This window comes from Scleropages formosus, chromosome 1, assembly GCF_900964775.1.
Source record: "Scleropages formosus chromosome 1, fSclFor1.1, whole genome shotgun sequence".
In the NCBI taxonomy this organism is placed as follows: Eukaryota; Metazoa; Chordata; class Actinopteri; order Osteoglossiformes; family Osteoglossidae; genus Scleropages; species Scleropages formosus.
In genome coordinates, this window is record NC_041806.1 from 20,162,074 (window position 1) to 20,187,695 (window position 25,622).

The window sequence follows — 25,622 nt, forward strand, 5'->3', positions numbered from 1 at the left end:
ACAGAGACACGGGGAGAACATGCAAACTCCATACAGACTGAGTAGGGATTGAACCCACATCCTCTCGCAGTACCCAGGCACTGTGAGACAGCACCTGTACTTGCTGTGCCACCCCACCCCTCTGTTATCATCAGAAGATCACAATTAATTGTTGTCACCAACTTCACTCCTCTCCTAGCTTGGTTATCCCCTTTCTACAGAGTTCTGTATCTGTCGCCTCCTTGGAGACATTAAAGATTTATTAGTATGTATCTAATTCTGGGCTAAACCCTAAAGAAGGGGGCTTGTCTTCTGCAAGACTTGTGCCAAGGGGATAGTTTTGCAGTCAGATATCTGGGAGGATTCTCTATTTTCTACAGTCAGTTTTTTTTTTATGTTTTCAGAACGGAGTCAAGAGCGCCTGGTTACTGTTGTTTCCTCAAAAAACTATTACAGGAAACAAGGACACAAAATTGAAAATCCACTGTTTGAAAGAGCGCTGTCACTGACTGCATGCATGTACTGCTTGAGGAGAGCACTGCAGTTAAACAAGGGAAGGTAACCAGTGGTTTCACTAGGGTTGGTGTCACCCAGTGCAGTAACTTATGGTGTCACCCCCACCCCACCCCTGCATGGACCTCCTTCCGAATTAGACCATACAGAATCCTTGGTAATGTTTTTCTGTACTCATGTTACTCGTAAATCATAATTCACTGAATGTAATGGCAACAGCAGTGCTATAAACAACTGGCAAAATAAAAATTAAACCTTTTAAATTACAATTCCATGCGCACAGCCTAATGTATTTACATTTACATAGTTTCATGTGGTTAAAGTGAAAATTCGGTAAGAAAACAATAGAATTCGAAGTAAAAACGTTTAAGAACTACATCAAAATTATGTTTATTTTAACGTTATTGATATAGGTTCACAAATACTAATTAGCACAATATTGTAGCTAAAACAACAGAAAATGTGACGAAATCAGCGAATATAAAAACAGCCGCAGCGACGAAAAGAACAACGACTCCTTGCGGCGCGTGGAGACGAAACCACGTGATCCGAAGCGTCGCTGTAATTGGGTAATAATGAGAGCGCTGAGCGGAGCGCATTGGAAGGTTCAAAAAAATGAGCGCAGAGTTTTAGCCTTGTAAGTATATTGATACATGTAAACTGGGCTTTTTTACGAGAAACGTTTTTGTTCTTATAAGTAACTACAGGGATATTTTTCTAAAAATAATACATTTCTACTGAAATACTGCACAAAAATTTTAGACAGTCATTTTGGTGTCATCCCCTCCGATGGTGTCACCCAGTGTGGTCCACACCCTCCGCATCCCCCAGTAGCGCCAGGTAACCAAACATGGAGGCACAATATCCATTCAGTATAGAGCTAAACCCAGAATGAAAATGCTTTTTATTTTTTCGAAGACCCAGAGTGTGTTTTTGACAAGAATGAGCAACAGTTGATGACGAAGCTTCAATGTTTTCAGAAGTTACTTCCCTTGTGTATTTGAGCCAAACATTTTGTCGTGTCTTGTTTGCCACCATCATTTAATCACATCTGCCCACTTGTCAAGAATAGAACGTAACCGAAGCCATTTGGAGGAAACACACAGCAGTGAGTGAAGAATACTCATCCAGCCAAAAGCAGGCATGTCAATAAATTGTTTTTGTCATTGTCAAATCTTGGAACGTTTCCCGCAATGTTCCTGTTTCCTAGAGATGCTTGATCTCATGACAAACTCAGGGTTGGCATCTGCATTTGAAGTGATTCCTATTGAAATAGACCCAACACTGTTCGAGGTCATTACTTCATCTTTGGCTTTTCTGTTGCTACCCACTTTGTTTTAGACACAGCAGTGCCTCTATAGTGATGTCCCTTATCAGATGAGTAGATGGAGGAGAAGGAGGTCCAAGCTCATGATAAATGTACCCAACAAGGTAGAGTTTCTGTAGGTGTTTGGTTAGCCCAGGGGGAAGTCCCAGAGATGCATGAGTGGGACCAAGAGGAAGTCTCCATGTCAGAGTGGGATCCGCTAGAAATCTCAGCATCAGAAGCCAGAATGTGTCCCAGAGCTGAGAGATGGGATGCCAGCAAACATTCTGAGGCCAGAGAAACCGGAGTGGGAACCAGCAAGTGTCCTGGTACCTCCAGAACAGCCTCCAAACCGAGCTATCCCTGGAGGCTATATTGTGTTTAACCCTGGAAGGGGAAAGAACATTTACTTCTCATCCGCTCAATGGTGATGTTGCTTTTAGCCCCGATGGGGCTAGAGCTGAGGAGGTGGGATCTGCCTAATTGACTGCTGTCAATGTCAATGCACCCCCTGCCATAATGCCCTAATAGACTGATGAGGACCAGCTGCTGTAAGTTGTGCAGAACTTTTTAACCTGTTGGTTTTAGGACTGTAGGACTGAGCATGGAGGGAGAGAGAGAGAGAGAGAGAGAGAGAGAGAGAGAGAGAGAGAGAGAGAGAGAGAGAGAGAGAGAGAAAGAAAGAAAGAAAGAAAGAAAGAAAGAAAGAAAGAAAGAAAGAAAGAAAGAGGGGCTCCCTGGATTTGAGATTCTGTGGGTCTCATTTTCTGTTAAGTTTGTTGAGTAAACCTGCCTTCCAGTGCTTCGATTCTGCCCAGGTGGATGACTCCACCTCACAATGGTCCACAGTTCCTAATTTATTTCTTGTCATCTTTGTTTTTTTTTGTCAGCGCTGGCCTTCCTTAACGTCCTGATGGACGGTCACCTGGAATGATTGTTAGTAGTTATGACACCCACTTGTCTTGATGGAGAATAAGAAGAGGGAAATAATCTGGGAAGGATGTAGCAGGTGGGTGTGGAGGAACTGTCAGCAACAGACAGGAAGAAGGGCATGTCCATCCATTGTCAACAATTATTTGTCCCAAGTGGGGAAGCAGTAAGGCAGAGCCTACTGAGGAACACAGGGTGCAAGGCTAAAGGGACACACCCAGGACAGGATGCCAGTCCATCTCAAGAAACCCAAACCAGGGCTTGAACCCACACCCCCCACACAGCAGCTACAGGCTGAACCTGCTATGGGGCTACAAGAAGAGCATGTTACCCTGGGAGTGAGCATGATCTGGCTGAGAAAAGGACTGTGGGACTTGTAGTCCTCTACTCTGTATATGGTAACTCTAAAACTTGGAAACCTCCTATTGTTTATTTTGGTGTGCAGCTGGAACATTAAACATTATATCAGAGACACATTGCACCAAAGTCAGGATTTTCCTGATGAGATTAAATAAATGTAATGTGCTGTCATTGTCAGATCACTTCTGACAGGGATAAATAGGGATTTGAGGTTGTTCTTTTTAATTTAATGTACAACAGTTTCATCAATTTATGCTTTATCCAAGAGGCATTATGAGGGGGGGGCGGTGGTGCAGTGGGTTGGACCGGGTCCTGCTTTCCAGTGGGTCTGGGGTTCGAGTCCCGCTTGGGGTGCCTTGTGACGGACTGGCGTCCCGTCCTGGGTGTGTCCCCTCCCCCCTTGGCCTTACGCCCCATGTTGCCGGGTAGGCTCCGGTTCCCCGCGACCCCGTATGGGACAAGCGGTTCTGAAAATGTGTGTGGGGAGTGTGGTGGCGCAGTGGGTTGGACCACAGTTTTGCTCTCCAGGGGGTCTGGGGTTTGAGTCCCGCTTGGGGTGCCTTGTGACGGACTGGCGTCCCGTCCTGGGTGTGTCCCCTCCCCCTCCGGCCTTACGCCCTGTGTTGCTGGGTAGGTTCTGGTTCCCCCGCGAACCCATATGGGACAAACGGTTCTGAAAGTGTGTGTGTGTACATTATGAGGGGGTCATACCCACGGTTTGCAAGCAAGCATAAATTCCTCTGTGTATTTTTGTACAGCTCCACTGGATTCTATTTTTTTGGTCTCACAGGTACCTGATAAATGGTTACACCCCTGGCTTTAGCCTTACACTACAGTGCATATCATTATAGATACTGCAAATATGAAGATAAGTCAAAAAATATTTGCAGTGATGTACATAAAAAAGTTGAAATGTTAATCGATTACTTTTTCCACTTATGCTCGTATTTATGTAGACATGATGATAACGATACTGATTTACCATAAAATTTTTTCTGATGGGTTTTTGCTATAGGGGCCTGTGGTGGCACAGCAAGTAGTAGTGCTGTCTCAGTGCACCTGTATGGTGCAGAAAGACATAGGTTCAATCCCTACTCTGTCTGTGTGGAGTTTGTACATCCTCCCTATGTCTGTATGGGTTTTCTTCCCCAGTCCAAGGACAAGCTGTTCAGGTTCACCTATAGTGTGTGAGTGACAGAGAGAGTGTGTTCCACTGATGTTTGGATGAGTGACCCAGTCTAAGTAGTGTTTCTAGCAGTGTAAATCACCTTGGTCAATAAGGTGTGTGGGCTGATAACATTACATAGAGGTCATTGGAAATTGCTTTAGAGAAGTGTCTGCTAAATAAATAAATGTAAATGGGGGATCAACACTCCATTCCTTCCCAGTACAGAATGCATTCTGTAAGAATTTTACTTGTTTTCTCTTCGACTGGGAACATTTCATTGTCTCTCAGTGAGCAGTAAGTGCAGCATCCTTGCCTGAGAGCTGCAGTAGTGCTGTAGGCCTGGGAAGAGGCAGCATCCACCTTAAAGCTGATGGACTCCATGGCTGAACCCCTAAAGACAAGCTCTCACACAGGTCCAGTACAGAGCCACTAAAACATGATTTGTGTCTTACTGCATTGCCTTGTGAGGGGAGATGATAACCGACAGGAAAACAAAGAATAAATGTTGCTGGAAGCTGAGCATGAAATCCAGGATATAAATAGTTTATGAGATGTTATTGAACAACAGTAGAAGACTTTTAGTGTAGCCTGACAGGAATAAAGGCACAAACCTTGCTGGCCAATTAGTCTTGTGCTTCAGGAGATGGAGAACCCCGGAGTGCGACTGGCCGACACAGTGGTCACCTGTGCCCACATTATTCCTTCTTAATATTTGACATGAAAGTTGTCCAACTCAAACGTTTCCCTGGGCTCACGTTAAAAGCCAAGCAGGGCAAGACCGTATATATGGCTTCCAGTTTTATTATTGCGGTGCATTTCTTTCTTCCATGTAACCCAGATGAAGACCAAGGTCTGCTTCAAATGAAATAAAGACAGGTTGTTTGCTCTAAACAAGGCACAAAGCATTTTAATTCCCTACAATTCCTTCTGTGAAGATAACAGTAGCTGACATTTGAAGGGGGAAAAAAAAAACATTCTTTTTTGCCTTGATTTCATGGGATGCTATATCTGCGCACGCTGTGCACTGTTTACTTTTTGTAGCTTTACCCTTCAAAGGAACGCTACTAAATGCCCTCTTATCTACCTTTCTGCTGTTGTCTGACAAATTTTCTTGTTGCCCAGTGCTTTAAGATGTCAGACTAACCTCCATCTACAATTACTTTCCCCCGACTGCCCTTTCCCTTCATTTATGTTCCTTTATTTACTGAAAAGATGTGCTGTTCAATGTTCTGGAGTCCTCAGAATACAGTTTAATCTACATTAATTTAATGTGAAAAATGGAACAGTCTTTGTAGGGGTATAGTGGCTAGTGCTGCTGCCTTTCAACCTAAATGTCAGAGGTTCAAGCCCCACCTTTAGTTGTAGATCCCCTATGCAAGGTTCTTACCCTAAAACTGCTCTAGTACTATTACTTAACTTCATAAATGGGTAAATAATTGTAGGGAGAGTAACATTCTAAGTCACTCTGGAGAAAAAGCATCAGCTAAATGAATTAATGTAATGTTTGACCATCTTCTCACAAGTTACTATTACCAGCATTCTGCTCCCCGTTTAGTGGATACAGATCAAAACATTATTCGGCAGCGCTTGTGCACTATTGCATCATACAATTTAGACCTTGTTTTTAAGAGTGATTAAATGTAAACAAGTGTTTTGTCTAGCAGCTTTTCATAATCTACAGACTCTGGCTCGGGATACTTGTGAAAAGCAGTTATGTGAAATTTAGTTTCATCTTGTATTTGCAAGCAATCTGTAGGTGTGGACTGTAATTTTTAAAAAAAATAGTAATTTTAAGTAAACATCCTCTGAATTACATGCTGCTTCTTTCTGGTGATAGGACACGAAAATGGAAAGTGGAACTTGACTTTAAAGCCCAAAGTATTAGCAAACCATGGTAAAATTGCTATTTTGCTTCTTATCCAAATCAACCTATATTTATGAAGATAGATGTCATTTTTAGGGGATGCGGGAGGGAGTTACGATTCAGAGATGTTGCTGTATGAAACCTTTCTGTCACCAACCCATGTGCTAACCCTCCATCCTACTGTAACTGTTGCCTACATTTTTAAACGTGATGTGAAATGATGAGAAGAACCTCCAGTGACGGCATCCGGAGAAGAATTTTTAGTAACGTACCAGTTAGCTGTCACATCTGTAAATGGAGAGGTGCACACTACAGTCGCAGGGAGTGAATTAAACAGCTGCACTCGGGGCCATTTACACTCTGATTTCTACCACTCAGACGTTCAGTTCAGGCTGAGGTGTAAAGCAGAGTAAGTGATACCATGGGGAGAACATGCTCACATCTGGAGCAGGGAGACAGAAGTTTCCTGGAGGATACGGCAGTTGGGGAAGAGCCGTTGGGCCACGGCAGGTATTTGACTCATGGAATTTTAGACAACACCAACCAGTGGTTTCACTAGGGCTGGTGTCACCCAGCGCAGTAACTCATGGTGTCACCCCCAACTCATGGACTTCCTCCTGTACCAGACCATATAGAATCCTTGGTAATGTTTTTTGTACTCATGTTACTCGTAAATTGTAATCCCCCGTATCACTGAATGTAATGGCAACAGAAGTGACATAAACAACAGGTAAAATTAAAATTACACCTTTAAATTACAATTCCATGCGCACAGCCTAATCACTAATGTATTTACATTTACATATTTCATGTGGTTAAAATGAAAATTCAGTAAGAAAACAATAGAATTCGAAATGTAAAAACATTTAAGAACTACATCAAAATTATGCTTATTTTAACGTTATTGATAGATTCACAAATACTAATTAGCACAATATTGTAGCTAAAACAACAGAAAATGTGACGAAATCAGAGAATATAAAAACAGCCGCAGCGACGAAAAGAACAACGACTCCTTGCAGCGCGTGGAGACGAAACCACGTGATCCGAAGCGTCGCTGTAATTGGGTAATAATGAGAGCACTGAGCGGAGCGCATTGGAAGGTTCAAAAAAATGAACGCAGAGTTTTAGCTTTGTATGTAAATTGATACATGTAAGCTGGGCTTTCTTACGAGAAATGTTTTTGTTCTTATAACTAGCTAAATGGATATTTTTCTAAAACTAATAAATTTCTGCTGAAACACTGCACAAAAATTTCAGGCAGTCGTTTTGGCGTCACCGCCTCCGATGGTGTCACCCGGTGTAGTCCACACCCCCCGCACCCCCCAGTAACGCCACTGAGGGTAACCAAACATGGAGGCACAATATCCATTCCAATATAAAGCTAAAACCAAAATGAAAATGCTTTTTATTTTGTCCAAGACCTGGAGTGTGTTTTTAACAAGAACGAGCAACAATTGATGAAATTTTAGAGAGTCATATTGGTGTAACCCCCTCTGATGTTGTCACTTGGTGTGGTCCACACCCCTCGCCCCCCCTACTGACGCCACTGGAACCAATGACATGCGAGCTCTATGCGTTTCACTTGCATCCGGGTCTTTCTGAGACTCATTAGATCCAGTAGCAAACGCGGTTCTCAGGGCAGAACCTCCACTGAGGCGAATAGGGAGGGGTGGTAGGCGGGTCTGTGTTATCATTGTTCCACATTCAAACTGGGAAAAATTGATTTCTTTGATAGAAGCACCTTGCCTGTTTTGCAGTGATGAAGAAAATATTCAGTGCATCCAAACTTAGTTTCCTTTTGCATGCAAATACTTGCCGTCATCTTTTAATTGTTTTAAATGTGTTTCATTTAGTTTCCTGCTGATGGTTCCACAGCAACCTGAATGGTTGCATTTGATTTGTTGAAATTAGTTTGTTTTTCACAAACAGCGGAATGAAACTCATCTAGAGTAGTTTCCTCAAGGCTGTGTAACTCAAAATAGGTTATAATTAGTTAATGTTTATTTTACTGCAAGTTTTTCCAGACTCTAACTTCTGTGATAGTAACTTATGATGGGCATTTTACATTTTAGCAAGTTAATGTATGCTCTAAAATATTTTATTTAGTAGATGCTTTTCTCCAAAGTGGCTTCTAATGAACTCTGTGTACCTTACTAAATACACTGCTTACAATGGCTCACTCATTCATACAGTAGTGGAACACACTCTCTCTGTCACTCACACACTATGGGGGAACCTGAAGAGCATGTCTTTGGACTGTGGGAGGAAACCAGAGCACCCAGAGGAAACCTATGCAGACACAGGAAGAACACATGCGAACTCCACACAGACTGAGCGGGGATTGAACCCACGTCCTCTTGCATTATCCATGCGCTATGAGACAAAAGCGCTACTCGCTGGTTATGTAGGTTATAATTAGTTAATTGCAAGATTTTCCAAACTAACTTCTGTGGCAGTTATGATGGGCATTTTACATATTAGCAACTTAAAACATTTTAGAGTATAGTATACACACGATAAACAGAGCCGCAGATGTGTGCATGGGGGATGATACGGTCTCTCTCACACTTTTATGTTTGAAGTGCTTGAAAGATGAAACAGCAAACCCGTGACTGAGATTGTGACTAATACAATCTGTCAGCAAAACATCTTCAATCTGTGCCTGAATGACTGTCTCACCACACTCTTATACAATGCTCACACAGCACTGAATACCACTATTTTCACCTTTGAAAGTCTTGAGTAAACTTCTATGATTTACAACCATCATATTTCTTAAGTACAAAATGCTTTAAAATATTTTTGCTATACATGCATTTCATCAGTGCTTAATGTATGTAATGGTGGTTTCAATGTCAGTCTTTATATTGGGTCTGGAAGCTGGAAACTTCCTCGGCTTCGATTTGATTGGCTGATTTGAGTTGACCCCATCCATTTGAGATAGAGCCCATTCTACTTTCTGGTTGGCTGATTACTATAGCTTTAACTGGTTCTAAGCCTGATTAAACCTAATTAACCTGATTGATTAATTAACCTGATTAAACCCTTCCTGTTTAGTTTTTGGTGCACGTTGAGTGGTCCTTTTGTCGTATGGGCTCATAGATGGGGTCCAGATTGACATGCTCATTTATTGCTCTAAAATGTGCACATACCTTCATTCAAAATTCTTGCTCGAACTCATATGAAATGGTTTTTTATATTCAAGCTGTTCAACTGAGGCTTTAGGCTTTGTTTTATGGCTGGAAGTTTTATTTTTCTTTTTGTAGTTACATTGCTGTTTTCACCACTGTGGTTTCTATTTTGAAATGAAAACATCCAGTTAAGTCCAGCCGTTGCCACCTGACACCTGGTCACTCCCCGGAAACAAGTTGGCGTGTCACAAGGTTGCATGCAGTTCTCTTTCCAAAGTTTATTTTGGTATGTTAGTTGAGAACACAGTGATATTTGTTCTAACACAGTAAAGAAATCAATATGTTATTATCATGCAAAATATAAAATCTTTGAAACAGGCAGTTTAGGTCTTATGTGAGCTTTGGCACAGAAAGCTATGTACTGATGGATTTATGTTTGTTATATGAAAATAATGCAAGCAGGAAGGATAAACTGAGGTATTCTGAAATATAATTCCGCTGAAGATTTTCAGTTCAAACAAAATCTCTGATTGAGAAGTATCTTCTAATCAGCAATGGTGGGAATAAAGAAGTGAAACAATTACTGTTATTTACTGCTACCATACTGAACTGTTTCTACCTTCTGGTAGAGGTATATTTGGCACTACTATATACACACACTTATTATACCACTAATAAGGTGTGTGTCCTTGTTCCACTTGTAAATGCAGCCATTACATACATTTATTCATTTAGCTGATGCTTTTCCTCCAAAGCAACTTACAGTGTTAAGGTTTCAAATATTTATCCATTTATACAACTGGGTAATTTTACTGGAGCAACTTAAGGTAAGTACCTTGCTCAAGAGTACTACAGCTGGAGGTGAGGCTTGAATCTGCAACCTTTGGGTCCAAAGGCAGTAGCTCTAATCACTACACTGCCACCTGGCTCACATACTGTGCCAACCTCTTCTGCACCTGGTGTGGCCAAAGCACAGTGCTGTGAAAAAGAATGTATACTCATCTTTATTTCCTGTATACTTGCAAAATTCAGATTTGGTTTTCAACCAAAATTTAATATGAGACAAAGGGCACACAAATGGAAAAACAATGTTTATAAACTTATTTAATGAACTCATTTATGAAGTTGTCCAAAATCAACTGGCAATGTACAAAGAAGGTAATTTCCCCATAAATCCCGTGACAAAATTCAAGGGATAATTACAGTCAGATGACTGAGTGTAAACAGGCTTGATTATAACCAGTCCTGCTCAATATAAAGCTTACTTAGGCTGACCTTTACTATCAGGGTAAAGTTTCTAACATAAAGATTCCTCATGAAATCAGAAAAAGGAAGTTGATTGCTAACTGTGTACAAAGGGGTAATAAAGCTATTTATATTTATTTATTTAGCAGATGCTTTTCTCCAAAACAACTACCAATAAACTAAGACTTTGGAACTTCCTCAAGACCATCATCTCAAAATAGAAGACACTTTGAACAGTATCAACCTTCCCAGCACTGGCTGACCAGTCATAATTTCTCCAGGATTCAAAGTAAAACTATCCAGAAAGTCACAAAAGATCCTAAAAAATATCCAGAGAAATGCAGGCTTCTCTAGCCTTAGCTAAGATCAGTATTTGTGACTCCACAACCAGAAAGGCAATAGGCAAAATGGTCTTCATGGGAAAGTAGCAAAGTGGTAACCAATAACAACATAAATACCTGTCTCTCATCTGCCAAGAATCACCTGAATGAGTCAATAGTGGGATCTTCCTCAGGACCTGGATGACTTGCCTTTATTGATTCAACCATGAATTGTGCTCCAGGATCCAGACAAGCTTCTCCTTTAACACTGAAGGTCCCACCGTTCTCTCTTTGCTGGGTGATGATGGTTGTCTGGGATTTGGCTGGGGATGGGATGGTGGCACGGTGGCACAGTAAGTAGTGCTGCTGCCTCACAGTGCCTTGGTGGTGTGAGAGAAGGTGGGTTTGATCCCTGGTCAGCCTGTGTGAAGTTTGCATGTTCTGTCTGTGTGGGTTTGCTCTGGTTTCCTCCCACAGTTCAAAGACATGCTGTTCAGGTTCCCCCTTAGTGTGTGAGTGAGAGAGAGTGTGTTTCAATGAGTGACCCATTGTAAATAGTGTATCTAGCAGTGTAAATCACCTTGGTGAATAAGGTGTGTGGGCTAGTAACACTATGTAGTATCCATTGTAAGTTGCTTTTGGAGAAAAGCATCTGCTAAGTGAATAAATGTAAATTTGGCTCCTTTAGGTCCCACCCAATGTAACATGGACTGAGGAACATGTTCAGTGACCATGAGGTTGAAATCACAGGGAGGATCAAGAAACAGAGGGGTGTCCCAACATGAACCCAAGATACTAACAGGCAAAACAGACTTCACAATATGCCCCCAAACCCGAATGTTTCTTCAGCAGTGGTATCCCCTTTATTTTCTTGAAAATGACTCAGATCTTTCCTTTCACTGTTTATTCAGCATTGCCTTATTGCCTTAGCAAAGTGCTTCTCTGAGCTGCAGCCTCCACACAGGAGATGAGTCACCCAGAAATGTTATTGAGCGTACCCAGATGGTTTTCAATGGGTTTTGACAGCTGTAACAGGTGTCAGTAGAAACAGTGGAACAGAGCAGCCAATCTTGCGAGCTGTCGAAGGCTAGCGAGGACATATTTACAATAGTCAGATTAATTCACGTAATGAAATTTTCTTTCTTTCAATGGCAATTTAAAGTTGTCTAGGTGCTAACACCTCTGAGCCACAGCGCTTATGTTTGTGCACTAGCTTTCTGCTGGTGCAAAACCTTCCTGAGTGCATTTCTTCAGAATGCAAAGATTATTTGAGTAGCTCCTTTTATTACAGTCCCTGGCAGACTCCATAATTTCTTTAATTGACATGGTGCATTCAGGCTATGACTCACCAGCAAGGAACCTGGTATGCTATAAGCAAAGATATCAAATGAACTGGAAATGGTGTCCTGGCTTTATCACATTAGGTTTCAGCTGCTGGGATAAACGTCGAAATGGTTGTCCCTCTCGGCTTTTTCCCAATAATAGACTTGAGGTGATCTCTCGCAACCTCAGAAAAATGGCTTCAAATTCATATTAGATTTCAGTGATCCATTTAAAAGTCTTCTGCTGAACATTTATCCACAACGCCTGAGTACTCTTACATCTTAAACTGATCCGTTGTTATACAGCTTCATAAACTTGTCTTAGTATACCTATATACGGATAGCTGTGTCCATGGCTGTATAACTTAAAGGTTTGGACTGTGCTTATTTAGATGTTGTTTTGCAAACTCCCATTTCCTCTGGGAGGAATTTCAGCAGTTTTGGTGAATTAAAAATTATATTCAGACTACCAGGACAGCGTGTCATTTTTTTGGGTGATGTGTGAAATCCGTAAAAAATAAATCCCTAAAACAGGATATAATTGAATAGGCAAAGCAGAGTTTGGCTCGGGCACTGTGGTGTGGGAGCCATGGCCAACATTAATCAATATTAATGTGATTCTTGTGGGGGGGTTTTCCTTTCAAAGCATCTAGCATTGGTAAATTAATTGTTTGAGACTCCACAACCTCCTCAACAGTGAGCTTGTGGTTATTCACAGCTCCTGCTCTGATCTTGCCGTTGAAGTGTCAGCTGAGGGAGTTGGGAATAATAAGCACAGCTCATTTTCCCCCCTTGTGCAGAGATTTCTTATGTGTTCATAATGCAATTCTTTCTTTCTCTGCACTTTGCAGTCAAGCCGACGGTCATAGACGTGGACATTTACGTGAACAGCATCGGGCCGGTGTCGTCAATAAACATGGTAAGTGGGTGGACGTCACGCACATACATGCCCACAATGTATATGGCATTTTTCAGTAATCAGTTTTTCCATGTTGGGTCGCATTGAAAAGAAATACAGTAGATTTCAGTTAACAGGACAATTAAGTTGATTGTCAACAAAATTAAAAAGAAAACCAGAATTTGTTTAGCTTATTTGAGACACAGTGCTGTTAATGGGAACAGTGACTGCTAGATGGCACACTTGTGATCACTGCAGGTATGTGTTGTGTGGGCTGACTCACTCAATAAGGAACGGGTATATTCAGAGTGTGTAGCAATTTTTATTCTGTTTTTTACTTTTGATTTCGTAAAAAAATTCAGACCCTTATCAAGATGCCACAAAGAGATTTGACATAACTAACAAAACTGCCTTCCTTGTTCAAATAAAATGCCACCCACCTATCACCAGTCAACTCTGGCTGGTGGAAGTAGCTGAAGAGCACACATTTACAATCGCATGTGTGATATGGTAGCAAACAGTAAGAGGAATTGGCATTACATGAATGGCAACAGATAACATCTCAAAAACACTTAAATTCCTCCAACATCATTAAATAAGAATTGCATGTATGTTTGCTACATACATTAAATGATTTTTTATGCTAAATATTTTGCTCTGATTTGTACCATTTGTTCCAGAATTCATTTAAATATTTATGCAGTAAACAGAAATTTTGGTTTTATTTACATACCTATTAAATTCTTTAGGCAAAACGTCATATAATTGTGGTGGCCTCTTGATTGGACCAAAGTGTTCTTGTTTCACTGTGTCCCAGTTAACTGAGATCCACTATGTATGAAGAATAAGTGAAAACACTGAGGTACCCCATGGTCAGCCCATTGCTGAACATTTTTAAACACCCACGAGGTAATTCCGAGTCACTAGTGTCCTCATCAGCATGTGCAGATTAAGGAAAGAAATCAGAGAAAACGATTGAGAAAACTGCCATCATCCATAGATCTGGGGATTAATTTGAGCCCTCAACATCCTGACCCCATTCCAAGGCTGAGTAGCAGGTCATTGAACAAATGAATGACCTTGAACTAAAGTTTAGATTGTTGGTGTGAGTCCCACTCCATCAACTATTGCTGTACCCTCAAGCAAGATACCTACCCTGACTTTGTATAGTAAAAATACCCAGCTGTATAGGTGCCTTAAAAACTGCTAGTTTGGAGAGCAGTGCCAGTGAAGTAACAAATGTTTTTTTTTCTTTTTTTTCTTTTTTTTTAAAAAGAATTCAAGTTGAAGTTTCCATTTTAAAAATGGTTATACATCAGTTTTGCAATAATGTACAGTAAATACCAAAAATAATATTTCTAGAAATAATAAGCATTTACTATCATCTACAGACTGTCAACTCATTTCTTGGCTCAGCTTACTGGACATTTTCAAATTCTGTTTAAGAGATTGCCATTTGATGGGTTGTAACTGGTACTTTAAGTGGTTGAATTTATTTTTAGGAAAACCATCCTACTCATTTTCTGTCCTATAATCTTCCAAGAACAACAGCATTATTTTTCTAAAAACAAAAATTTTCAAATTAATGTCTGGAGCAAATTAATGTCGGGAGAAATTTTAATGCTGTATGTATGCAGCCTAGTGAATAATACACTTCATAAACGCATATGAAATGCGTTGTTTATTTGTGCCAGCAAAAGTGAAAGTTCGCAATTTAGAAACTCTGTACTGCGCATGGCCGAATATGTCATAAGAGTAGGAAAAAAGACAATGTATGCATCTGTATTAAAATAACAAGTAACACAGAAACAAAAAAAAAAAAAACTTGGACCAGTTGGAAAACTGAAGGCTTGAAAATTGTCATAAATATTTCATGCTGAGTATGCTTTCTGTAGATGGCAAAAAATTCTTTCCAGAATGTTGAGAGAATCATTTATTTAGCATTTTTCTGGGTGTTTTCAAGCTTTTTTTGCCTGATGAGTGTTTGTTACTGATTAGTTTAGTTTTTTTTTTTTTTTTTTATGATCAGATGTAATGGTTTGATGCAAGTTTGCTTAGTGACCCTGAAAAAAAATACATTTTTTTATTGAGAAGAACTTAATTGTGGTTAATACTGAGATTTGATGTATGAGAGTGAATTCTGTCCTCTGGGCAGTTCATACAGTCACTGTCACGTTCTCTGTTCCCTCTGCTAATGCAAAGTACAGTTTACTTTATGTGTGCGGGGAATCTGAAATGTTCGGGGTCGTAACATTAACGTTAACCGTTAATGTTTTAAAGTACAATAGCAGGAAGTAGCTACTCATTGGTGACTTGTATGTTCTACAGTGGAAGTAAAGTCTCTTAAAATCTTTATTGTGCAATTCCTCAGCATAGCTTTCTATTGCATAACTACACAAAAAGAAAATCTCATGAGGCCCGCGCTTCTGTATTTTTGTATTCTGCCCTATTTCAAGCCTTTATGCCAAATATTTTGTAGTTAGTATGCTGTTACAAGAAAGCGGCAGTTTAACGGTCAGACGTGGGTTATAAAGACTTACGTTTACCCTGTTACATAAAATTTTTGGAAAAATTCTACTTTTCAGAATAAATTTTGCCACTGATACTTTAAGTAGATCTGTAGAAAAAATGTCTGTTCACATTGTTACATTTCTGTCATCCTATTAGCATTTTTTTTTTTTAATTGCTCGCATTTGATGCTTAAAGTTTCTACCAGGGCTCTGGAGTCGGTATACAAAACTTTCGACTCCAGTAACCCAATAATTGCTTCAGTTTCCACGACTACGACTCTGCAGCACTGCCTAAAAGTTGCGCATTATTTTACGCATTTAGTCGGAGTCAGTACATTTTTTCCGATTCCAGTAACCCAGTTGTTGCTTCCGACTTCATGGCTCCGACTCCGCAGCACTGGTTTCTCCCTTTTAAAAGCAGTCATAGCTGCCTAGCAAAAGTTCCCTGTGATTTCTTTGCATAGTACAGTCACGTTTCAGGTGAATTAGTACCTTTACATGGCTCTTAGTTCGTGTATCCTGCCTCACTCCATGTGCTCGGGTCCATCACATTGTTGCATTGAGTAAGTGCTTATTCATAATTTCAATGTGCTATATAAAGTTTTATTATTGCACCACCTAACAAGGCAACACTTGTAATTACAGTAATCACATGGAAATCTCATTATCCCTCTCTGCCGAGCTGTTTGTAAAGTACCATTAGAATTAAAAGAATAGTAAATCACACAGTAATTTGTAATGATGTTGCCTTTCAAGAGGGAGCAACTGGGAGTGCAGTGGTTAGCGCTGCTGCCTCTGGATCCAAAGGTTACAGGTTTGAATCCCACCTCTAGTAGTAGGACCCTTAAGCAGTATACAGTACTTACCCTGAGTTACTCCAGTAAAATTACCCAGCTCTATAAATTGGTAAATAATTGTAAATCGCTTAATGGTGTAAGTCACTCTAGAGAAAAGTGCCAGCTAAACGTAGGACGATCATATTTTATCTTCAGCTCCAGGTTTTAATGCAGGCAAGGTTTGTTGCGCAACTGTTATGTGTAGAAGAGGCTAAAGCCAAAGCAAGGAAGGGGTTGTGCTCACCTCATTTGGTGTGAAATCATCAAGGCGCGCGAATAGTTTGTTCTCGGAACGCATTGCTAATGAGCGAGACTTCACAGCTGGTTATGTGAATTTTGCAGCTTACAATTACAGTTGCTTTGTTATACAAGGGAAACCTGTAAACATATGTGTGGAGTTTGCATGTTCTCCCCGTGTCTGCGTGGGTTTCCTCCCACAGTCCAAAGACATGCTGTTGAGGTTCACCCACAGTGTGTGAGTGACAGAGAGTGTGTTCCACTGATGTATGGAGTTGTGACTCAGTGTAAGTAGTGTATCTAGCAGTGTAAATTACCTTGGTGAATAAGATGTGTGGGCTGATAACACTACATAGAGTTCATTGGAAGTCACTTTGGAGAAAAGCATCTGCTAAATAAATGTAAATGTCAGCGGCTTCAGACAGTGTGTGTGTGTGTGTGTGTGTGTGTGTGTGTGTGTGTGTGTCTGTTACCAAACATTACTGGCTACTACAGTAATGTAGTAGTTGTTACCAGTAATAGGATTTTCTGAAACTTTGTGGTGCAGCCTGGGTATACATGTCAGATTCCATGAATGAAGTTATTCTTCTTACTTGCATCGTGCAGTTGTGAAGGAGTCTATAATCAGCAGAGAGTTCCCCAAGTGACTGTGTTAATGAAGTAAGGAGGTACGCTGCACTGCGCTGTGAAATAGTATCTAAAATTTGCCATGAAGTTATGTGCACAAATACTGCATACCTGAAGTTGACAGCACACAAATGTGGGTGTATGGATGTGGGAACTAGCAAAAACCTTTAGCTGATACTGGAGTATGGCCAAGTCACTGTGTGTGTGTGTGTGTGTGTGTGTGTGTGTGTGTGTGTGTGTGTGTGTGTGTGTGTGTGTGTGCGCGAGTGAGAAGGTCAGGGGTGGGACACCATTCTCTTTCAGTTTGTGGGAGAGGATTCAGTCACACACTTTTATCAATGTGCCATTATAAGGTGACCAGATTATTAAAAATTTACAAGGCTTTAGAATTAGTCAATACAAGAGATCTGCATCATAGGTTGTGGAGACGAACAGTCTGCAGAGGAAATCTACAGCTACTTCCCATTCTTACCCCAGGCACCAGTAAAGAACTGTATTCTTCTCCCCCTCTTGGACTCTCCTATAGCCCCCCAACTTTGCATTCTGTGTCACAACTCATTGCATGTGCTGATTTTTTGCCTCTTTAAAGTCTAGATTTAAATTTGACATTGGGTTTTCCCACCTAAAAAAAAATCCATCTATCATTGTGTTTTTGAATGTGCTTGGATGTATTGAGACACCAGCTGCAAGAGTATGATAGTAGATTACTAAAATTTCAGAAACGGATAAGATGTAATGCTATCATAGATTGGAAACATATGGTAGATGTAGGTCTCCACCAAAGATTTATTTCAACAGACCTGGTCCCAGGCTGTCATCCTGTAACCCACTGTTTACTTAATGGACAGCCATGATGGCCTAGTACTGTCTGATAAGGTCCATTCTGCATCTGATTACTAACTAGGATATTGAATAGATTAAGAGTCTCAGTTTTGAGAAGGTCTTGCCCAAGGGAGCCCGATACAGGTAGCATCACACGTACGCGCACTCACGCACTAATGAGTCTTTACAGAGTCTCGAGCAATGCGTGGCACACTCTTTGGAGGACCTGCTGTGCTGCAAATGGCATGACAGCACTGGGAAAAGTCATATTCAAAGGGTTTCTTTCCATTGACTGGGTTTGCATACTGGGAGGAAGAATGGATCGATTTGTTGTGGGTATGGATCCATATTTAATAGGCCACATGTCATTAAGCAACATTTATTGGGCTTGCCAGTTGGTTAATTTATCCATTTACCTACGTGCAATGTGCAGACTGGATGTGACGATTTAAAAAGGTATTTGGGTCTGGCTGATCGCTGCCAAAATTAGATAATTTAAAACAAAGGTGTTCAGAGGGCACCAGGAAGCATTGTAATTAAAAATATAGATTTAAGGTTTCCAGGATGCATTTAGTTGATTCAGTAAATACCAGTTTTTAAGTGTGTGAAACTTGTTAGTAGCTTTGGGTAAAAGCCTTGGCTAAGGCAACGTAATAAGAAATCGTGATGCCCTAGGTTATGTGTACTGTCTGTTTTGTTCATTTCGCTCAGCTGGATTTATGATTCGGACGTGTGCGATTCTCTGACATTCATACTAAAAACGTTCCTGTCAGTTGTCACCCCAGCTGTGATAGCAGTAATATATAAAGTATGACCATTGTCCTGTTTAGTGACCTTTTCGTTCTCTTGCATGGAGTCCAGTGGACTAAGCTCTCTGTAAGATTACATCTATCATTAGAGTATATTAAGAGAAAGCAACTTCCCCTGTAGACAATGGCTGTCATATTTTCTCCATGTCAGCTGACCAGTTAATTTTCCATCCACTCGTTGAAGGATCTCTTTAATCTAATTGTGTGCTATAGAAAAACGTAAAGAGCAGACAGTCAGCCAGCCACAATTGTTCGAATTTCAACTGATACAGCCAGCACCCGTAATGGTATGAAACTGCAGGACTGTCTTTGAATCAATTGTTTAAAAAAATGTTAATACATTTAAAAGCGTGCTTTTAACGAGATTGAGGCGATGGCAGTAGTAAGGAGTGTCAAAGAGTAAATCAAGCTTTCAACAATACAAGATTACGTTCTTTAAAATTTCCAGCATTACATGGGACAGTAAAATAATTATGTGCTGTAAGGAAAATGACAATTGCACTTAAGTGCAATTAGAGCATGAATGTACAAACCATTTGACAATGAATTAATTGATTTGTGTATTATGGCAAAGAATTTATTATATGACACACAAATCATATTGAGGGTATTTTGTTTGAATGACATGCTTTCAAGTAGATCTGCACAAATTACAAACCCCTAATGGATCCTCAAAATAGCACGGTTTCAGGGACACAAAAAAGTTCACTTTGAATAAGACAAGGCTTGTCTTTGAGCAGGGAGAATGCTTTAGATGAAGCTAAGCAGGGGTGGTAATGCAAATTATTCAGGAGACAGTAGACCAAGTCATATGATACTATTTTCCAGTTGAACCAGTTGCTTAAATAATAAATCACCTGGTCAAATAGGAATAGTCTCTATACACCATAAAGCCAATACTGAGGCAGATGAACATTTTTAAATGATTTGTTGGAAGTTCTTCATTTCAGAACATTTTCACCGATTCTGTCTTTCTAAAATCTCAGCCAGATGTCTTGCATATAGAAAATGTCAGTTGCGGAAGGTATCCGATTTGAGGAAGAGACACAATGGGTCACAAAGGATGAGCTTTTCTTTGAAGTGCATCAGAGCATGCCGATTCAGTGCTGTAAGACAGATATAAGAAGATATTACAGATTTTCATAGACAGCTGGAACTGAATCTGCATTATTATGTTCTTATTTTGTATTTACAGGGTCCATGGTGAACTATCCTGCATAAAATAGTGAGGTTACTTTAAAAGTGAGCTGCATGAGATACAATCAAACAGAACAAATGTGTGAATAAACCCTCAAAATCAAATGTTATAGAGCAGTGATTAAAAATCTGCTTACAATTCTTTATGCATAACGAATTTTCCTAGAACAACATATTAATTATCATTAATATAAATGGGGGAAACAGACAACGCACCCCGAGCCACAAAAAGTTCATCTGTTTTCCCAGAAAAGATGAAAAAATTCCTGCCTTGCCTTTTAAACACAGGGAAAATGTAATTAAAATGTAAATCATTATTATAACACAATCTAACAAGGTAGTTATCCTAATTCAATTACTGTATTCACTCATGATATTCATGACTCCACCTGCTAAACTACATGTTAAGTATTGTTTATCATAAAAGAATTGTGCATCACATCAGTCATTTGTCATGATATTGCTTTTCAAGAGAATTATACATTTTATCACTTCAAGTTTTAAACTGATAGTTGAGGCTTTCTTTTTGCTTTGCAGCTCCTTATTGTATTATATTTTGGTTTTTCACTATGAGAAAAGGTAACAATGCAACATTTCTCAGAAATCCTTGTGAGTGGGAACATGGTTGTAAGAGAACCGAGATGTGCGGGAGAAGCCACGGCACACCGGGGGGAGCCTGCTTGTCTTTTCTGGTGCTCCATGTGACCAAGACTTGTATCTTGAATTGAAATTTCTGTTCTCATAAAGCAATTCTCATAAAAGTGGGTGGATAGCTCATTATGCAAATTTGAGTGCAAAACGTATTCGCTTCTTAGTCTGAGTTTTTCTAATATGGATGTTTGTTATTCAAGGGATACCCGTATAGAGAAGTTTGAACTTGAATCATGTTGTTTGAAAATATGCATGGTGTGTTGTATGTATTCTTGTATCAGTCATATATTTAGCATCCCATAGTCATATAGTCATCTTCACATAATCTACTCATCTATAGGCAGTCTCCGGATTACGAACTACTGTAGTTCCATTCCTAAGTCTGTCTTTAAGTCGGAACAGTTTGGTACGGTTCATGTCTAACGTCAGTCAAATATTTGCCTTAGTATATTGTATATCATGTAGCTGTCTATGCATAAAAAACATTAAACACTTCCAGATACATTAAAACATCTTTAATATAACAATACAGTAATAATAATACAATGTAATGATAATGATAGCAATAATTATGATAGTAATAAGTGTAACGACCGTATTTATAATAGTGAGCGACATAGAAAGAGATAATACCTAATACATCTTACTGTGTGTGTTTTCCAGTGTTTGCTGGCGTTTCACCTTTTTCCGATGGCTTTATTATTTACTCTTTAGTTTCAGTCGTGATCGTTTTCCTTTTCTTTGCATCACCATCACTTGCATCATATTTACGCTTTGGTGCCATGGTTAGGAGGCTAAAAACAAAAAAATTAAAGCCAAATACAGTAACACACGAGACACTGTTAACAGCAACGTGGTCCGACTGAAAAGAAGGAATTCGTTGTCCTTCCTCGGGCTCACGAGCCGACGAACAGCTGTAGACGTGCAATGTTTTGATGTGTGTCACAAAGTAGGACCTGTTTGTTATTACGAATCATTCTGTGTAGCTCAAATATTTTAATATAGTAGGCCTTACAGGGGGGTGGTTCATAGCTACGGGTCGTACGTAAGTCGGACATTTGTAACCTGGGGACCGCCTGTAGACGAACTACAAAGGTCTTATAAGGACTGCGAATTGTCACTTTGCCCAGTGAGAGTAATGCTAGACAGCTTCTGGAATTTAATTTCCCATGAGAACCACCAGTTACCTGGACGAGTGTTTGAAACTGTCACATGACTCCAAATCTGTGCTTGGCGGGATACCTGACAAAGCCTGAAAGCCTGAACTTGTGAGAATTTTCTGTCCCGTGAAGCGCATCGCAGGAACATCGCGTGTTATTTTATTCGGCTGTTTGAGTCTGTGGCCGACGGAAACCGTCCGACTTTGCCCACCGCACATTAGCGGCATTATAGGATTCACGGCTCAAAGCCGGCTGCTGAAAGCCTTGACATTTTCCTTTGGAGAAGGAAGTTGTTTTGAACGAGTGTTACTTTGAATTGCTGCCTACGAAAAGCTGCCAACAATTCGGGTCATTATGAGCCCCACATTTCGAGTCGTGTGGAGGCAAAGTTGTCGGCATCCTGTTTCCAGACTTGGCAAAAAACTGCTTTAGGAGACCGATTTGCTTTTGATGTCTGCGGAAATGATTTACCTGGTGTGACAGCGTTTGTGTAATGATGTGTTCCGAATAACGGCAATCCGAGGACAACGCACGAGTCTGTTATTATCCATCCGCCTGAGAATAGCTGCCTTAGGAATGCAGTCGATGCGGCGGGGTGAGCGGAGCGCAGGGGCGCGATGTGTGTCCTCCACCCGGCGCTGCTGTTTTGCTGCGGACCGTGAGCATGTGGGCGAGCGCCATTGCTAAATGGTGGCTGCTCATCCCTGAAAGAACTAATTACACCGGTTCCGCAGAGAGATCCTGTTTGTGTGGGAGAGCTCTGATTTCATTTTGTTTCTCCCCCCTTCACGATGTCTCTCCCCTCGCCCCCTTCACCGCCACCCCCGCTGTACGGCATGGGCTGTCACAGAAACGATGACAGGTCGGAGGGGGTGATTACATCGCCGCTCTATGCCCTTGATGCTGGTGGCACCTGCACCGCAACGGCACCAGTTGGTGTTTGACAACTGCACATTCTGTGAAATAAAATTCTGCAAAGTATAGATAATGAGGGAGAATTTTTCCTCCATCCGTCCATCCATCCATCCATCCATCCATCCTCATTCCTATCCATCTGTCTATCCATCCATCTATCCGTCCATCCTCATTAACCACTTCTTCTGCTCAGGGTTGGAACCTATCCCCGAAGCACTGGGTGAAAGGCTGTTACACCCATACATTTATAAGTACTTTCAAGCTTTTTATATATTTAAACACATTTTAAGCCAAGACTTGTAGCACCTGTGCTGTTACACAGGCCACTATCAGCGTCTGATGTTTTGTAAAATACCACCTCCCCTCCGCCCATCCACTAAGACTCTGCCTCCTACCTCCTTAGAAACACACACACACACACACACACACATCTTCAGAGCCGCTTGTCCCATACGGGGTCACGGGGAACCGGAGCCTACCCAGCAACACAGGGCGTAAGGCCGGAGGGGGAGGGGACACACCCAGGACGGGACGCCAGTCCGTCGCAAGGTACCCCAAGCGGGACTCGAACCCCAGACCCACTGGACAACAGGACTGTGGTCCAACCCACTGCACCACCGCACCCCTGTCTCCTTAGAAACAATGAAATAAAATAAATGAAACTCAGATTCCTTCACTTGCTGGGAAAGTTACGCTTGCAATTTAAACCATGGCAGGCGCCAGGTGGACTGTCTGTCTTCTTCATCACCAAAGCAAAACTTTGAAGGACAGCTTTGGTATAGCAGCATGGCGACAGCTATTTTTAAACGCCTAGGTCGCCCCGTGTCCTAGGCAACAGTGTGTAGCCAAGGATGTACGGACTCCGAGGGAGACGGAGCCATTGCAGTAGGAGCTCTCCTGCAGCCGATTCCCCTGGAGGGGTAGCGGGGGGAGGGGGGGGGGGGATAGTTTTCAAGAGCTGGAAATATAATATGTAGATCAATTAATTTCCCCTGTATCCAAACAAGGGCCCGCCAGTGCAAAAAGTGGCAGTTCACCTCAGATGCTACTGCAAGAGAATCAGAAAATTGTTTCAGTCCGAAACTCACTGAAAATTTCAGTGTTTGTTTGTGTGTGTGTGTGTGTGTGTGTGTGTGTGTGGGGGGGGGGGGGAGGGGGGTTACCCTTCCTCTTTCCACCCCCCCAATACTTAGAAACCAGTTGCAGTTCAGTTCACCGCTGTTTGGAGCACAACAGCAGCTCTTGCACTGCATGCGTTTGGGAGTTTAATAACTGGGAGCTGGCTGTGATTTTTACTGTCCATTTGAGTCCAAACACAAAATTATTGGTTTGTTTCTGGACAATGAATGGAGGGAAAGCGATAAGATGCTTGCTCTGTGCAGAGCAGCGGTGACACTCACACTGTAAGTCCGTTGTTATGGGTTCCTCGTGGAGCTCGGAGCGAATCTGTGCCCTACAGCTTATGGACCAATCAATCTGCTGCTGACATGCAGGGGAAAGATGAGTATTCAAAAATGAGATTTTCTGAAGAATGCCTTGATTAGTTGATTAACTTTAGGAAAGCCATACATTTCAGAGTAAAAACAGCATTTCCAGGGTTTCGGTAGTGCCACCATCAAGGCAGAAAAAAAATTAAACTGGCTTTAAGGGCATAATACGGTACAATTGGAAAAAGGAAACTGTGCATAATACCGTTTGAGACATGTCATTGTCTTAAAAGATCATCTTTGTCATTACTGCCCAAACCGTTACAGTCTCTTTTTGATGAAAGAAAATCCCACGGATTCCTGAGCCAAATTTAGATGTATAGTCTCACAGATGGATCAGAAAAGAGAGGAGCAGAATGTATGATGTGTCTATTGATTATCTTTCTCTCGCTTTTGTGTGGATGTCCCATGGGCGGCTGGGAGCGGAGCCCAATCCCACAGGTTTCCCCATCCTCCACGCCTGTCTCAAACACACACACAGAAGATGCACACAAGGAGAGACAACTGAGTTCGGTGGGGTCATGCAAGATTTACAGGCCAGAGACTATCCCCAGCTGGAGCATTTCGGTGCGGACTGATCCAGGGCAGCCCAAAAATGACAGCCACTACACAGCCAAAGCCCTGCTTGCCCATAAACAGTGTGTGCAGTTAGCTGGCATCTTAGAGAAATCTCAGTAAATCAAAGATGCCTAATACCAGGCTGCAATCCCAGACATTAATTAACTTCCTTCCCTGCCGTTGCCAAGGAGCACTTAATAATTTAGCGGGCAACAAATATATAGTCTGTTTTCTCTTGTTTATGGTAATAAAATTCGGCAACAGAATGGTTCCCCACTTGATATTTTGCTGAAGTAAAGCAATCAGTTTATTTAGGTGTTATTCTAGTTCTTCCCAGACACTGCTCTGTAAATACAATTTACATTTATCTTTATTAGTGTGGGGGGTGCAGTGGTGCAGCAGGTTTGGCTGGGTCCCACTCTCTGGCGGGTATGGGGTTCGAGTCCTGCTTGGGGTACCTTGCAATGGACTGGCATCCCGTCCTGGGTGTGTCCCCTCCAGCCTTGTGCCCTGTGTTGCCGGGTTAGGCTCCGGCTTGCCACAACCCCGCTCAGGAAAAGCGGTTTCGGCCAGTGTGTGTGTGTGTGTGTGTGTGTGTGTGTGTGTGTGTGTGTGTGTTATTCTACATGGTAATGAAAATAGTAGGTACTGATTCAGGGTAAATTTCACATTCAGAGCTTATGTGATATTACAGGTCTGCAAAAATTCATATTAGAGAACGGTGTTGACAAAATTACCTCTGGCCATGTACAGTGAACAATTAAAAATAATCCT

General features: G+C 41.2%; 1 protein-coding gene across 2 annotated transcripts in view; it reads left to right on the top strand.

Moving 5' to 3' along the window:
- Positions 1-25,622, top strand: part of gabrg3 (gamma-aminobutyric acid type A receptor subunit gamma3) — a 134,834-nt gene that overhangs the window by 13,360 nt on the left and 95,852 nt on the right. For both annotated transcript variants that reach the window (XM_029255208.1, XM_018749966.1), the window contains exon 3: positions 12,993-13,060. In XM_029255208.1, the coding sequence (XP_029111041.1) occupies positions 12,993-13,060 (68 nt within the window). The remainder of the gene's footprint in view (positions 1-12,992; positions 13,061-25,622) is intronic.